This window comes from Strix aluco, chromosome Z (assembly GCF_031877795.1).
Source record: "Strix aluco isolate bStrAlu1 chromosome Z, bStrAlu1.hap1, whole genome shotgun sequence".
Taxonomy (NCBI): Eukaryota; Metazoa; Chordata; class Aves; order Strigiformes; family Strigidae; genus Strix; species Strix aluco.
In genome coordinates this window covers 92,089,131-92,105,199 of record NC_133971.1, presented here as the reverse complement: position 1 = coordinate 92,105,199, position 16,069 = coordinate 92,089,131, and the positions used below count along the sequence as shown (strand labels likewise).

General features: G+C 46.2%; 2 protein-coding genes across 5 annotated transcripts in view; one reads left to right on the top strand and one right to left on the bottom strand.

Annotated features, from left to right (window-relative positions):
- The window catches only part of EPG5 (ectopic P-granules 5 autophagy tethering factor), a 59,319-nt gene extending 58,043 nt beyond the window's left edge, over positions 1 to 1,276 (top strand). For 3 of the 4 annotated variants that reach the window (XM_074813696.1, XM_074813694.1, XM_074813700.1), the window contains one exon: positions 114 to 1,276. In XM_074813696.1, the coding sequence (XP_074669797.1) occupies positions 114 to 296 (183 nt within the window). In that variant the 3' untranslated portion in view covers positions 297 to 1,276. The remainder of the gene's footprint in view (positions 1 to 113) is intronic. The other variant, XM_074813697.1, reaches the window with a different exon arrangement.
- A 4,991-nt stretch (positions 1,277 to 6,267) lies between these two features.
- SIGLEC15 (sialic acid binding Ig like lectin 15) lies at positions 6,268 to 14,445 on the bottom strand. Its single transcript, XM_074812585.1, has 5 exons — positions 14,394 to 14,445; positions 11,328 to 11,711; positions 8,813 to 9,172; positions 7,755 to 7,785; positions 6,268 to 6,364 (listed from the first exon to the last, which is right to left on the bottom strand). Exons 1-5 carry the CDS (start codon positions 14,443 to 14,445, stop codon positions 6,268 to 6,270), a joined length of 924 nt encoding a protein of 307 aa, XP_074668686.1.
- Positions 14,446 to 16,069: the final 1,624 nt, after the last annotated feature.

Sequence of the window (16,069 nt, the reverse complement as noted above, 5' to 3'; positions counted from 1 at the left end):
ATTCTCTAGTAGATAAGGAACTTGTAGTGGAATTGTGCGTATGGTGGCTCATGAACTGATTTGTTATGGACCAAAGTACACACAGCTAACAGAATTTTCCCTTGTATCTATAGGCACTGAATGCTCTTGAATCTATGGCATCGAACAAACAATATATGGATTATCAAGAGCAGCTCTCCCAGGCTTCCCAGTTCATCAAGCACCCAGAACATTGTCTTCGAGATGGCAATAATCTCTTGGCTCTCCTTATTAACACTCTGTACCCAGAAGTGCATTATTTGGACAGCATACGATAGCAGCACTGATCTTGCAGAATAACACTGATTACTCTGGTTTACATATAATGTTATTATTGCACAAGTAATTTTTGCCTTCAGAGTTCCACTTTAATTATGTCAGAAGTGTGAATGGGAACTGCACACTGGCAAATTTTTCTCCTCTGAGGTTTTCTTCCTTTTCTTTTGACTTGTAGGCCTGTGGAATTAGTTTTTTGTTGACTGAGAACACCTGAATATCTTCCTGTGTATGGTGCACATCTGAGAGGAGGATACCTGGGGATAAGTGTACAAATCATTACACAGCACAGCTCATCCTGTAGCATCTTAAGTTTTTGCTTTGTACCTTTTTTATTTTCCAATGTGTCATCACTCCGGCCAGTTCAAAGTGGGTGGGGGATTGTGTGTGAAAGAGGTTTTGGCTTTCTTAACCAGGATACCTCTGAATCTTATAGGAGTGTGTGCCTGGATGTCTAGGAAATCCCTGTATTTGGATTAAATTTTGACTTTTTTTTTTTGTTATCCCACAGAAATCAGTAGTTGCAAGGCATGCCTACAATCTTCTCCCACTTCTGTAAATACGAACTAAAATTTGAACTAAAGAACTTGGTTTTTTTCTATTTTCTAAATATTAGTGAGTCTGCATCAATATTGCTTGATTAAATTCAAGTAACTTCTAGCCAAGTTCTTTTTGAGCCAGGTGTTTTAAATCCAGAGACACATTTTCTGGATCCCCAGTGTCTGGGAGGGGAACAGTCAGTTATGTTCATGTTGGATAGGATTCCTTAATTTTGAAACTCTGGTGGTTTAGGAAATACTGATTTAACAGGTGGACACCCACCACTTAAGTTTATTCTTTTCTGCCTAGCTAGGCATGACACGACAGGATTTTAGATGACACTGTGAAGAAGTATTTCTTGTATTGAATTTGGTGATCACTTGTTAAAATTCTGTTGCCAAAGTGTGAACCCTGAGCCAGTAAATCTATTGCTTCAGCTGAATGATCACTGGTTTTGTTGCCTTGTCTGATCATAAGATGCACTTTTGTTCAGGGAAAACAGAAGGTGAGTTTCCCCACTTGCTCATCTAACTTTGTCCCTTTTATCACTGATCTGTTTGAGGTGGCCCAAGGTCCTGTAGTCCCAAACTGTACACCTCTATGAAGGAACAATGATCGCTTCTTCTCTTCCTCCATTAATTGTGCCTTTCTGTTTATAACATGGTTACACGTTAAACATTAATTCTGGTCACTAGGGGAAGGAAATGTGCTACCTACTGTCTGGTCAATAATGCTTTGAAGTGTTGCTCTTAATTGTGGTTCTGGTGCTGGAGAACAAATCACCTTTGTCTTGACAGATTCTGCTAACTATGCCAGCTGGGTCATTAGATCACCATCATCTTAATGTGGTCTTAGAGTTCTTTGCTCTATCTGCGAGCCTATAAATATATATACATATGTACATCCCTCTGTATATTAACCAGATATCAATGCAGCATGTTTTTTAACAGACTGTTTTGGAAAATATATGTCTGGAAGAATACATTCTGCTGCTTTTTGCCCTCCCCCCCGACTTAAAAGCACTGGTTTTATTAGATTCAGTGTTATTGATCAGTTGCATAAAAATGTGAAAAAGTCAGAAATACGTGTTTGACATGCACTTTTGAAATGAGATATTGTTTCAGCTGTTGAGTTTTTACAAATGTATTTATAACATGCTATGTCTGCAAAGACCATGCGAAATAAAAATAAAAAAATCAAGTAACTTGTGACAAACACCGTGATATTTTCACCTTGCTAGAAGAATCCACATCAGATAATACAAAAATGTTCTTGGAGAGGAGAGTATGATGGGGGAATGCCACGCAGTTGCTCAGTTGATGAAGTTCTGGAGACTCTTCTCTTTGACATCTGGGAGGTAACATGTGTGTGACAACAGCCTGTCTTTGTGCCCAGAGCCCAGGAGAAAGCTCATCTGTGTAATGGCAGAAATAATGATTCTCTGTCCTGATGAAATCCCCCAAACCTCTGTGGTAATGTGACTGCAGGGAGATGTACTGGTTCTGTTCTTCCAGCACTCTCACAACTGACCCAGACTGTGGAATTTGGTATTTACCCCAAATGAGGGGAAAGCTGGTAGTGTGGAGGGAAATAAAAAACTCTGCCTCCAGTGCTGGTGGTGCAGCACTCTTGCTGAGGGCTTTGCTGGTGAGCAGGGCCAGGCCAGGCTGGGGTCACCCCTGTCAGCAAACCCCACTGGCACCGATTATCATGTCCATTTGTCTTGACCATTGAAACAGCTTCTTTAATAACTTACTGCTTAAAATGTAATAGAAATAGTGCTGTTGACTTTTTTCCCATTCCTCAGTCTACTAATTGTGATGAAAATTTATTTGTTTTATCATGGTTGAAACACTCTATTGAATAATACTATGGTAGGTCCTCAGGAGTAGGGAGAATTAGCTGTGAGCTATTGCTTTTTGCTGTGTCACCCACAAACCAATCTTCTGGCTTCTTAGTGAGCATGGTAGGGGTAGGAGTCTGAACCAGCGCTTTACTCGCATACAGGGGAGCACTTTTAGGAACTAACAGATCCACTGGCAGTTCTCTGTCACAGATGTGAATTTGAGCTTGGGGTCTTATTCTTCAAATGGTGCCCAACAGATTGACTTTTTGTTTCTTCTAGTTTTACTGGAAAGACTTTCACGTTCCCAGCATCTCCTACCCTAAACTGCAGTGTTCTTGTTCACATCATAAATGTATCCAGGTAATCTCAGAAGGAAAACTGAGTTTTGTGTTGTGTTTAGCATTGTAGATTGAAGTGGAAAGAGATGAAATTGGAATGTCAGGTACTTAATAACAAATGTGCCTTTTGGGTAATCCCTGCAGTTTAGCTGGAGAATGAATATCTGTGGCTTTTTGAATGTTTGACTCGCACAGCAGTTGTTGCATCGGGATGAATTGTTGCCTGTGGATTGCAGCTGAAGTATTTATTAAGGAAATAAGGCCAAATAGGGAAATGGACATCACAGCTGAATGTGGCATTAACTTAAGTCAGTGGTATGAAAAAACAGAAGATTCATGAAACGTGCAATCAGTGCTTGCTAGGCAGGCTGACTAGAGCATCCCGTGGGGGCCGTGGTGGTGTGCTGGTGGGAGTTGGAGGTGTTTATTCTGGAAGCTAAAGTGTTCAACAGAGCAATGGCCAAACCCTGACTATGCATAAACTGGGGGGAAAGAAGGGGAGGAACTGGAACACACTTGTCAGGCCAAATGAGGTCAGTACTAGAAACCACCTGGCGTGTGCCCTGCTGTCTTTTGTCCTTCCAGTATATCCTGGTCTGAGTACGTGGTTTGAGTCCCCTCTGAGGACCAGGGCCTGCCAACATGGAGATTCTTCCTTACGTACCTCCTGGGCCTGCAGTGGACACCCACCACACCATCACCCGTGTCTGTTGGCCTGCTAATGCTGACCTGTAAGCTCTCAGCTGGCTCATCATCCAGCCTGACCAGTGCCCTCTGCCTTCCCGCTGTGCTCTCATATAAAGGACAGTTCCTCATCCTTGCTGTCCCAGCTTGTCTCAGAATCACAGAATCATTCAGGTTGGAAAAGACCCTTGGGATCATCGAGTCCAACCATCAGCCCTACTCTACAAAGTTCTCCCCTACACCACATCCCCCAACAGCTCATCTAAAAGGCCCTTAAACACCCTGGGCAGCCTATTCCACTGTCTGACCACTCTTTCTGGGAAAAATTTTTGTCCTTCCTGAAGGAAGCACTCCAGGCTTGTGAGGTGTCCCACAGCATCCCCATCACCCCGGTGAGATTGGAGCCCTTCAACTGCATGTGGACCTCTTAATTCCTCCTGCTTGTTCCCCCCCTTGAGAGGCACCTGGTTGTGCTGATTTCTCAGAAAAGGTACGAGGGCTTTCGTAGAGGTAGTAGGAGAGCAACACTGAGAGCAGACTCTTCCCACTGAAGATCTATCTTGCAGGGGTTTGGATGGGTTAAAGAGGTCCCTCACTCGGGAGAGGGGCAGGGCTCAGGCCAGCTCATTTCTGTGCCTTTCCTAGTGTCCAGGGGTGTGGTGGGTTCCTGTACCTGCACATTCTTGTTCTCCCATTTGCTGCACTAATGTGGGCTGTGCGCTGGAAGCTGAGTAAAAGTCAAACAGTGCCAATCCGTGAGTTTCCTCACATCTAAATTGCTGCAGCAATTTTGTGACGTGTTTGCTGGCAGCGCTCTGAGCGTAGGGTGCTTCCCAGGTGGTTTTGGGGCACGAGGTCTGATGCTTCCATTTGGACCCAAACTACTTGAGTTAAAGAAGTAGTTTTCAAGAGTAAAATCCTGTAAACCAAGCCTCAATCCCATACACAGGTAGAAATGGGTTCTCATTGCTCTAACGTATGTTTACAAATCATAAGGGCTCAGAAATTCAATTCAGTTTGTCCAGTTAACATTTCTGAGGTCTCTTTCTTCCTGTGACACCTGTGAAACAGCTTACTGGTCTATGACTACGCTGTCTGCTATAAATTCCTTCTTCTCTTTGCATCTCTTCCTATTTTTATTAAACCTGGCTTTGCCACTGCTGGGATTTAGAAGATCAGGTTCAAGTATTTCCTTGCATTTATTTTTTTCTTTATTTTTTTTTCCTTGTTATCCTGGCCAAGTTATCTAAAATTGTGCTTTAGTTTCCCAGTGCAGATGTTATGAAGAGGTGAATTTTTAAAATGATAATTCCCAGGCTGGGGCTGAGCTTGCAGGCAGGACCACAGGCTTGATGGTAATTCAGTAGCAGCTTGGGCTCCTGGCCAGTGGTGGTTGTTACCAGAAAGCAGGATTGTTAGGAGAAGAGTTTTGGAGCTGTTGCACTGGAATGGTTGCACAGAGCATTGAATCCCGTGACACAAACCTGAAAGCAGGTTCTTGTCACTTCTCTTTTCATTCCTTCTCCTCATCCTCTATGCCAGCCTGTCGCTCTTCACAGCCCTCCCCTGGACCTGCCTGACCAAGACTCCAGGTTGACTTGCATCATCATGTACCATAAGCTGGGTCTATTCACCTGGTTTTGGAGCACGTTCATGGTTGGGTTAGAGACTTGTCTCTGGATGGCCAGTGACTTTGTAGTAGTGACTTCATCTTGGAAGAATGTCAGAGATGGGTAGTCAGGCCTTAAAGGAACTTTTTCATGTAACAGAGATGGAAGCTTAAGAAAGCATTTTCTTTGGCTTTTTTTTAAGAAAAAAAGCCAATTTTGTTTATTAGAACACTTTCACAGCATATTTTATCACAAAGCTCTGAGATTCTGCTCACTTGCACACATGGGCACTAGGACCTGCAGGAGAGTTACAATACAGACCACCCTTTACATGTCTTGCTTTCAGCTCTACCAGCTTTTGGAAATCCTCTTTTCCTTTTTGCTTGGAGTTCTCTAGAAAGTTAAGATTTCCTTTAACCTCTTAAATAAGGAGTTAAGGAGTAATAATAACAACAAAAACCACAGCAGAAATTCCAGTAGTGCTTTTTTTCACAGCTGGTATTTAAAACACAAAAATAGTTCACTTGCTGGCCCTAGCAAGCTGCATGTGGTTTGACAAGTGGAGTGGTGAGAACCGCTTTGTGAAGTAACATTTGAAAAATGCCAAAGCAAAAAGATGTGAGAGAATGGTAGACTGTTATCTGCTTGCTAAACACTATCTGACACAGGCTAAAACCACAGAGGCTGGTTAGAACTGACATCCTGTGTAGATCCTCTTCTGCTCTTCCAGCTCCATCCCTCTTTGTTTTCTCTTTTCTTTCTTCTGTTTTCCCTTTAAGGGCTTCTCTTGCTTGTAAGCAGCAGCAAGGGATGGAAGTCATGCACCTGCAGGCCTGTTTGACCTTGAGTGCATCAGTCAACGTCAGTCTTGTGTTCACTGGGAAAAGGCACCCTTGTACAGGGAGGATGGGAATTTGAACCGTGCAAGTGGGTGTGGATGAGACCGCCCAGGTCCTCAGCTATGTCTTGACGCTCTTCTTTCTGTCGGCAAAGTCTGGCTGCCGCCGTGTCTGCGGTCAAAGTTCTCGTAGGTGGAGTCCTGCAGCTGTGGCCTGGCAATAGAAGAAGATGAAGACTCTTAGACTTTTTATGTGGCTTCAGCTAGTATTTAGGAGTATCAGAGTAAGTGTCTGCAATACTGGCTGATACAGATCCTCCCTTCTGCAGCAGGTAGTTTTTAAGTGTCTGAATTGCATCTAATGTTTTACATACTAAAGCATCCAGAACGATCTCCTACACCTTTAGCATTAACTACTACTCCTGTCCTGCTGCCCAGAGCCTTGGGATTGTGACAAACCTCCCCTGAGAAGGATCTTCTCACGTGGAGTGTGGAGGATCTTGGTTTTTAAGCTTTCATCTATGTATGTGTCTATACAAATACATTCAAGGGTGTGGTATGTTTTAGACACTGTTAAATCAGCAAAACTATGCTTTTGCAAATAATTATTACAAATTTAACTGTAGAATTAAATTCCCCATTGCCTCTTTGGCTGTGTCCTAATGCTGTACTCTTGACTGTTCAGCTGAAATGGCCATTTTTGGGTAAGGTGAGGGAAGAGACATCACACACAGATAACTCAGGTTGGAAGGGAGCAGCCCTGGGAAGGTGTAATTATACTGACATATTATTATAGTATATATAATGTGTGTGTGTATATATATATATAGTATCATACAGATTCTTTAGGTTTAGTCTGAGGGTTCATTTTTGGTTTTTAGTTTGTTTCCACCCCCCTTCCACCATCCTTTTCTAGCTTGGCCACCACAGCTGTCAGGAATGTCCAAGATCGGTGTTGTGCTGGGTAATGGGAAATGCCAAGGGTACTGTGGGAGCATGGGATGGATGCCAGCCAAAGAATGGGGCCCTGCCACACCTGAGCTGGCTCTGAGGTGGGCTGGGTACCTTCTTCCACACTTGGCAGAGCTCATCATCTTTGGTGTGGGCACTTTTCCTGCCCCATTAGAGACTGGAGCGCAGAGGGAGGAGAAGGTTTCTGTGGCACAGAGTTTCCCCTCTCTTATTCATCATTCCTCAGTCTGTCACAGACCCCATCCCAGCCTGTTCCCCTCACCTGTCCCTCGGGTGGGTGGTTCTTTTGCTAGTTTAATGTGGCTTCCTACCACGCTCTGGGCCTACAGCCCACCTAAACTTCTACTAGCCCTTTGCTGCGGCAGCATCTATGGTCTCTCCACCCTGCTGCCCCAGTCCCTTGTCCTCACATCAGTGGAGCTGTACCCAAGCCAGAGCCTCCTCCCAGCAGTGCCCAAGCCCTGGTCCCTCACACCGTCTTGCCTGGCCATCAGCCCAACCCTGTCCTTGTCCCAGGAGCCTGCTCTCGGGCCAGAAGGTTGTTGCCAAGACCAAGGACACGTTGCATTTCTCTCCTTAGCCCTCTCCACCCTCCTGCTGGATAACATAAGTAGAAGGCAAGACTTCCTTACCGGGCCAGGCTGGATGGAGCAGAGGAGGGACCTGTGAAATGGGAAGGAAGATGTGGGTTAGCAATGCGGTCAGAGTGACCTGGGGAGTCAGGACTGACCTAGAGCTGTCGGGAAGCTGCACTGGAGGGTGGTTGTGACATTCCAGTGAATGGGGAGAAGACCTTTCATCAGGCATGTGGTCCTCTTCATGGGGGTGGGAATTAGGCCCTGGAATATAAGGAGCAAAGCATTTCTGGTTGGTCTTACAGGTTCTACAGAAAAAGTGGTGACTTTTGCAAAGTGTTGGCATCAGACTGCCTCTACAGATGAGTCACAGTGATGTGACATCTCACCCAGGCCAAGAGGCAAGCCCAGAGTCCCTCCTGGTCCCCTCCTCCCCATGCCATCACGCAGCAGGGTGGTGGGCTGGGGGCCAGCAGCCTCCAGGTTTCTTGGTACGTCTCCTCCCTCAGTTCATGAGCTGATACTCATCTCCTGTGAGCTGTGGTTTCCCTGCTCTCATGGCCTTGGTGTGGTTGGGAGGTGGGATTTTGTGAATGATGGGGGAGCACCCAGGTAGCGAGGCTGGGGGACTGAGACGGGTGGTCAGTAAAATGAGGGTGCCCACCCCAGGAGATTAAACTGTTGCGTGGGATGCAGCAAAGGTAAATCCTGCCCATGGGCTACAGGGGAAGAGGCAGTAACTAGTCTGCTTTGAGGAAGGAAAAAAAAAAATCTGATTATGTAGGCAGCAAATTCTCTGCTAATTGCCCATCTGTTAATTTAACCTTTCTCCTTGGGTGCAAGGAAACTCCTGCTCTCTCTGTCTTTTCAAAGGTCCCTTCCCTAAGGAGACCTCCTGACTGCAGACTGAGACCAGCCAGCCAGGAGGTTCCCTCTTACTTGTTCTTAGATTTCCCATTAGAAATATCCTTCTAGGGTGGAACATCATAAAATCATTTAACCCCCCCCCCCCAAAAAAAAAACCCAACCCCTCCTTCCTGATTTTCTCTGCTGCATCCCATTGCTGGTTACTGGTCTGATGGAGGAAGACTACCGAGGGAAAAAGTGATACACACCTCCTCTTGAGAAAACAGTGAAGCTCAGTATCACCAGCAAAATGAGCACTTTAATTCCCAGCGGCACAAAGATCAGGATCAGGAAGAAAGAGGTGTTGGATGCTTTGAATTTATAGAAGTACACAGCCCCCTCTGCTCTCCCGTGGCTGTTGACAGCAGTACAGGTGTATTTTCCGTCATGGGTCAGGTACCGGAGCTCCTTGGTGACACGATGGTTCATGCTGGTGATGGAGGTGAGGTTGCTGTAGGGTGGTCCGGTCCAGGTCAGAGCGGGTGCTGGCTCCCCCTCGGCGGTGCAGCGTGCCTGGAAGGTGCGATCGCCATTGGAGCTGACCGTGATGTTAATGATCCTGGGAGCAGCTGCAGAAATTGCAATGGGGAAGGGAAAATGAGTCAGGGTTCAAAGGCAGGTGCAAAACACCTGGAATGAGCTCTTGGTCTTGGTGGAACCTCAGCGTATTATATCAGGGTAATGTTGGGAGATCAAACCTCCCCTTCCTTATTTTTCTCAGCACTTTCTTTCCCTAGATTTCCCCACCCTGCTCTGTTGGGTAGAGGAGCAAAAGGATTCACCCAGCAAAGCCTGGGTGCATGGACGTGTATGCTGTATTTTGTCCCTGTTATGCCTTACGCTGTTTTCTGAGTTTTGGTCAACTTCAGCTGTGGTGACCTTCCATGGTGGCAGATGGCAGAGGCACTTGCTGTAGCAGGGCCATTATCTTTGAAGATGGGTTGCTGTCTGCAGTTACACAGTGAATCGCAGCCTAGTGCTGTCTGTGATGTAGGCACAGGTGCAGCTGGTGACTTTTTCAGACTGGCTGCATCTCCACGTGGTCCAGGACAAGGCAACCACGATGCTCTCCTGCCAGCTTCTCGTGGCTGTTCCTTCAGATGGATTGATCTGCTTGTGTAAGCCCTTTGCTCCAGTGCCTGAGACTTGCCAGATTTGGGAAATCATTGTCAGGGAACATTGACACTCCTTGCTACCACCTATTTTTGATGTTTTTTTCCAACCCTGTAGTGACCACCCCACAGTTGGTGTAGGTTCCTGGTCGCTTTGGGGTAGCACACCCATGCCAACATATGATATGCTGAATTTGTAGCGTATGGGATTGTGTGACTGAATGAACGGCAGTAAAGATCATTTGGGGGGTGCAAAATGTTGAGAGATGTGCTGTTGAACATGTCATCTTTGGTCTAGTCTGTTAAGGAAGCGTAGTGGATATGACCAAGCTTCTCTTACCCGTCAATCCTCTCTTCTTGGGCCTGTTGACCCATTTAATGCATGTGGTTCTGAAAGGCATTGTGAAAACTGAAGGGAACTAAAGGAGTGTCCTCACAGAAGAAAAGCAGGAGTTCAGTATTGATTTCATTTTTTGCCAGGCTAGACAATAAATACACAGCTTGCAACCACCTACAGCACATCTTCCCCCTTGCCTGTGTAATGCAGGAGGAATTTGAGGCTGGAGGACTGATCCACAAGAAAGCTAGTTGCGCTAGTTGTGTGTCCTGTGTCTGTGTTTTGGTGTCTAAATTAACATTTTAAGCGTTATTTAACCCGTCCCATTCATGCTGCCAGGGTCCGTTCCCAAAGCAGGGCGCAGCCTGGGTACCATATCTGTGTATGTTATCATTCCTCTGGTGTTAAAATCCAGGCAGCCCCTGAGAGACAGATCTGCTGCCATCCTGCCCTGGTCATGCTGTGTACATGGGTGTTTAGGAGCTGCTCCAAGTGAAGCCTCAACTATGCAGAACTTCCCAAGAAGTAACCGAGCTCATTCTCGGGTCCCATCTGGATGCCTGCAGTGCACAGCAGGCATAAGGCAGTTTCAATTCACAAGCAAAATCATCGAACACGTGGCACCTTTTCACTCACGGGTAAAGTCTGAGTCTGCTCCTGAGACCACCTGCGTCTCCTAGCGCTCCCTTGATCTGGGAGATTGGAATAGCATTTGACTTTTGTTGATCCGAGCTGTTTTTCCAGGCTGTTTGTAATTAATGTTTCCTGCTCCAGAGAAGTTTGGACCTATGGCACGTGGGTACCAGGTATCTTGGCTTTCCAATCCCCTGTTACCATCCAGACCTTCTCGTGCTTATGTTTGCTAATGTGTGCTCAGCACCCAGGCTCTCCAGTTTAGATTCTGGTGAAGAGGATGTCTTTGACCCCACCCCATGGGCTGCTGACCCTCCCATGCCTCTCTGCTGCCTGCACAGCTCCTGTGTCGCAGGGGCGGAGTGGGATGCGCAGGACTCGGCTGGCTCTTACCCCAGCAGCCAGAGCCTGGCTCTTTCCTTACCTTCCCTGCCTTGTGCTCATCGCCTCATACTGGAAGTCTGTGGAAGGCAATGAGTATTCCCTGCCCAAATATTATAAACTCTCCACAGAGCAGGAAAAGCCAACCTTTGGAACACCATCTCAGGTCAACTTCTGTTACCATCTCATCAGTTTCCACATTCTCTGACTCTCGTTTCCCTGTGGGAGGCTTTGCCTTGTTTGCCTCTCACACCCTCTTACCAATCAAATGCAGTTTTATCCCATTCCTGCTTTCATACTTGTCGTGGATATCTCCAGACAACTCCACCCGGCAGAAGTATCTCTCACTATCACTCCAGGTCAGATTGTCAATCCTGATGGAAAGGTCCTTGTGCCGGGGATTGCCAAGCAGTTTGTATTTGTTTTTGTAGCTGATGGCAGTCTTACAGAGCTCGCTGGCACTCTGACTAATGCACTTGAAAACTATCGTGCCGTTGTAAGGTTCCTTGATCCTCCAAATAGCGGTGAGGGTTCGGTCAAATGTTTTGTAGGGGTGTGTGAAAGTGCAGGGCAGGATAGCCATCTTCCCAAGTTCACCAGTAACATCAGATGGGACATGAACGGACCAGCCATTGGACTGCACACCTAGAAGCAAAAAGAGATGATCAAGACTGATTTATCTGGAGTGTTTCAGAAGGAAGTGGGGCATCCTTCCTGCATCTGCTCTCTTGTTGGTCAGAAAAGGAATGCTGTGTTCCTGTGGCAGGCCCTGTGCTGCTTGGTGTTCTTGCTGAGAACTTGCAGATGATGGAGCAGCCCAGTTACTGTGGCTGCGTTTGGTACCAGACTGCAGCAGAGCTCAGGGGACTGACTAGCTCATGTTGGAAGTGATTTAATTCCTAAGCAGGCCTCTTGTTTGTCAAGTGAATAATAGCACCTGAAGTTGTGTAACAGTCTTTTGCAGTTAACAGACGTTTGTGTGCTTGGAGGAACCGACTTCTGGTTTTTTTTTTAAAAAAAAAGAAAGCTAAAAATAAAAGTTTTGCATGTATTCAGAAATCTGGTGGCTTTAGGCACTGAAGTGCACAGTAAGTGAAGCAGCCCCGCGTTTGAGCACATGCACACTCCTACTTTATAATATTTGCTACACTGATCAGTTGGTGGTTGCATTACCCCCGGGGAAGGCAGTAACAGCTGATGTTTCTGATGATCAATGCTGCTGTCGTCACAAGGTAGCATCTTACTAGTAAGCTGTGACAGGATCTGAGTAAAGACTTGAAGATACTCATCTTGCAAAGGCTGGTGAGAACAGCAAGTTCCCCGTATCAGCTCCTGTCCTAGGAAGGAGGATGCCCTTGACAGTGCAGAAAGCATTTCCCTGTTAGGGCAGGTTGTCACTGTGTGGACTCTAGCTGGCAGTATGTTCCCAGGCAGGCCTAGTCCTGGTGTCATAGTGAGGGAATTCCTGAGTTTTCCAACTGAGATGTTACAAATAGTTGGGATTTTGCTCTCTTGGCTAAATTTGGTCACAGTAAATCCCAGTGCAGTCTGAGGAGCTGAACCTCACTTCCACCAGACTCAGTCTGATAATTTTTGTCCAGTGAGGAAAATAGACCACCTGAATGGATGCTCCCCACCTTGAAGTGTGTCGGGAAAACTCAGTGTCTCATCCATTTTAATTCCCCAGGAACCAAGAGCATCAACAAACAACACCTGTAGGCAGTGCTTTCCATACAGACATGTGTAGCTATCCACTGTTGCTAATTACAACAGCTGTAGCAGCAGGTTGTGTCCTCAGGAATGTCTGTGGCTATGTTCCTGTTTTATAAAACTCACTTGATGACTTCATGAAATCAGGAGCTTTTCCCTTAATAGCTGCAAAAAATGTGTAGGTGTCCTGTGAGTCATTGCCGACCATCCCTGGCTGTCTGGCTTCACTGTAGTCTGTGGGCATTCAGCTGTTGGGTGACTCGTGTAAACTCCAAGATAAGATTTGTTGCTTGTTCATATATCTGTTCTCCATAATATTTGACAAATACCTTGGTGGTGGTGCAGCTTGTATTAATCTATTGTGTGCTGCACAATGGACAAAAGCCAGTGTAGGACCAGTTCTTGCCATGAAGATATTCATCTGGAATCAGTGCCAAGCCAGTATTTTGATTACTGAGATCTGGAGTCAGGCTGCCTTGTCATTTATTATAAGATATGAGTACCTTCTGCAGCAGAGGTAATCTAATATACATGGCCAGGAAGCTCATAGACTTTGAGCACAAGGACACCTGGCAGTGAAAACAGAAAATGCTATTGCTTTCTAGTTTATTTCATGTTATTTTGGTTATTTTACAGCATGTCACTCTAACCCTTACTTTTGGAGATCTGCAGATCATGTGCTTTTGAGTACCTCATTTGCTTTTCTCTGCTACCTTTTTGGTTTGCATTTTTAAAAAAATCTTAAGCAAAGAGCATTCTTTTTAGCACAGAAACATCCCCTTGCCTTCCACGTGAGAAATAATTTTAAAAATAAGTTCTTCTGATGTTACCAGCTCCACCCATTTCTGTGGAAACAGTTTGCCTAGGTTGAGTGGAGGGGGTTGGCAGCATCTTGTGTATAATTTAATCTTAACCTTAAAGCTTCAGCATGGTAGGTCTTCCATGGCTTCGTCCTGCTAACATCCAGCCTCCTTTTGATCCTGGAATTGAAGCTCTCACAAGAAACAGAGAAGGTCATAGGAAAATAGCCTACGCACCTTACAGGAGGTAACTCCTGAAAGGAATTGTCAGGTCAATGTATCTGCTAGCTGTCAGTGGAAAGCTCATGAAGACAAGATCAAGAGCTGGAGACCATCACAGACACTGTCCTTGCTCTAGCAAACACTGTTTGACAGTATATCTAGGCAAATCCCATTGAGTTTCATGGAACTTAAGTGCATACTTGAAGTCAAATTTGACCTTAAGTGCTCAGTACACATAGTGTCTGTTGCATAGTAACTCCTAGGAATGCGAAACATCACTTCTGGGTGGTGATGGAAATGCTGCATCCAACTGACAACGCAGGGGAAAAGTTAGATGAACTCCCTGCACAAGTTTAAAAAAACAAAAAATGCAAAGAAACCCCAAACAGAGACTTCTCTGATAATTGCAGAGTCAAGCCTTTTGAGTTTTTCCAGTATTCTCACACACACCTGGAATTTCAGGATTCTTTTAAGCAACATGATGGATGTGCAGTTCTTGGAGAGTTTATTATACCTGGTCATTCCCCTGGCATTTTGACTAGAGTGAGAAGAAAATCCTGATCAGACAGGGATTCATAGCACACTCAGAACTCACCCTTCCTGGAGATGCGAAGGAGGCACAGAAGAAACAAGCTGAACTCTCTCATGCTGGTTGATGTTCTCCACTGAGGTGTCTCAGCAAACCAGACCTTCTCTACTACATCTGAGCTGCTGGTCTTGCCGGTCACAGAAGGTTTTTCCAGGGATGGAAGAAGTTGTGGTTTTCCTCTCCTTGGAGGGAATGACTTGTCTAGCTGAACCAGCTCTGGATTCAGATATTAATAGATCTGTGGTCAGTCATGTGAAAAATACACCAGAGGGAATCAGGGTGTTACCGTTTTCCAGCTAAAGGAAGGGGACTGCAGCTTGGGGCTGTGAACACCCATTCCATGCATGTGATGGGGCAAGAGGGGGTGGCTTTCAAGTGTTACCAACTCACCAGTCTGGAGGAAGTCCTTGCAATCTGCCTAAGGAGGTGGCAAGCAAGACCCTTGCTCCCCTGGCTTGAGGCAGTTCCTTCTCCTGAACCTGGAGTCTGCAAGCTGACTTGTGCTTTCCCCCTTATGCTTACTGGTTGTTGTCACCCCTAGGTGTAAAAAAACCCCAAACCCCTCCTTTTTGGAAATCATCTGAGTCCTTGTGCCAAGGCTCAGTGGTGGCAGAGCGCTCTGGTGTCCTCTGGTGTCCCCTGGTACCCTGCTCTGTCTGGACTCCCGTGACCCTGACGAGTCACAAGTCATTCTCCTTCTTAACCCACATTTGAAATAAGCTGAGCTCCAGCTTTTGCCCAGAATCCTTGAGCGAGTGCTTGCTCTTTCCTTCTGGGTTTAGTGTTAGCAGATTTACTGTGCAGTTTGCTGATCTGCAGAGCCTGGGGCGTGTGGAGAGCTGACCATCCTCCCCTCCACATCATCTCCCAAACAGTGATCCCGTGATGTTGTTAAGTTTACCCTTGGAGCATGTATTCCCAATCTGACTTTAGCTTGAGGTTTGCTGCTTTTGCTTCCGACCGGCTGATGTCTGACTCCCTCTTCTCATCTCAGCAGCTGTGCTGCTGCGGGGTCCCGCTGCCTGGCTCCTGCGGGGGGTCGGGGACAGCAGCACCCACACGAGTCCTGCCGTGGGCACCCACGCGGTGGGTGTGCAGCCACTGGAGGGCTCCCAGAGCCAATATAAGAAGACGCTGCTGCCACTTGCGCTGTGCCAAGAGCCAGCGCCTTCCCCCAGGAGAGATGCCAGGGCTCCCCTTTGCTCCTCACCTCTTCACCTTAAACTTTCTGCATATGTTCCCTTCTTAACAAGAGGGATGTGGAGATTTGGTAGTATTAAGCGTGTTTGCTGCTTTCTGAATCCTTTCTTTGTTCTGGTCAAAGTTAGAGTGTCTGTGAAGGGAGGGATTTCTGTTTTCCCAGGCTTTTTGGAGGAGTCTCTTGAGAGTCCCTAGCTATTATTTATGGTGGCTCAGACCTGTTGCTACTCAGCAAAGGGTGGTATTATTTCAGCTAATGACTTAGACCCCTGCTCAGTCCCTATGTGTATCTTCGTCCAGCAGGAGGATCAGGACCCAGTGCTCTAACTCCTTTCCAAACTGTCCTTAGTAGCTGTAAAATGTAATGCAAGTCATTGTCAGCAGAGAAGCCCGAGGTTATGGGTGGTGGAAACCACAAATAAAAACCCCATACCCTTATCCCATCTGTGTTATGTGCCTTTTCTGTGTACCTTCCCATTTTC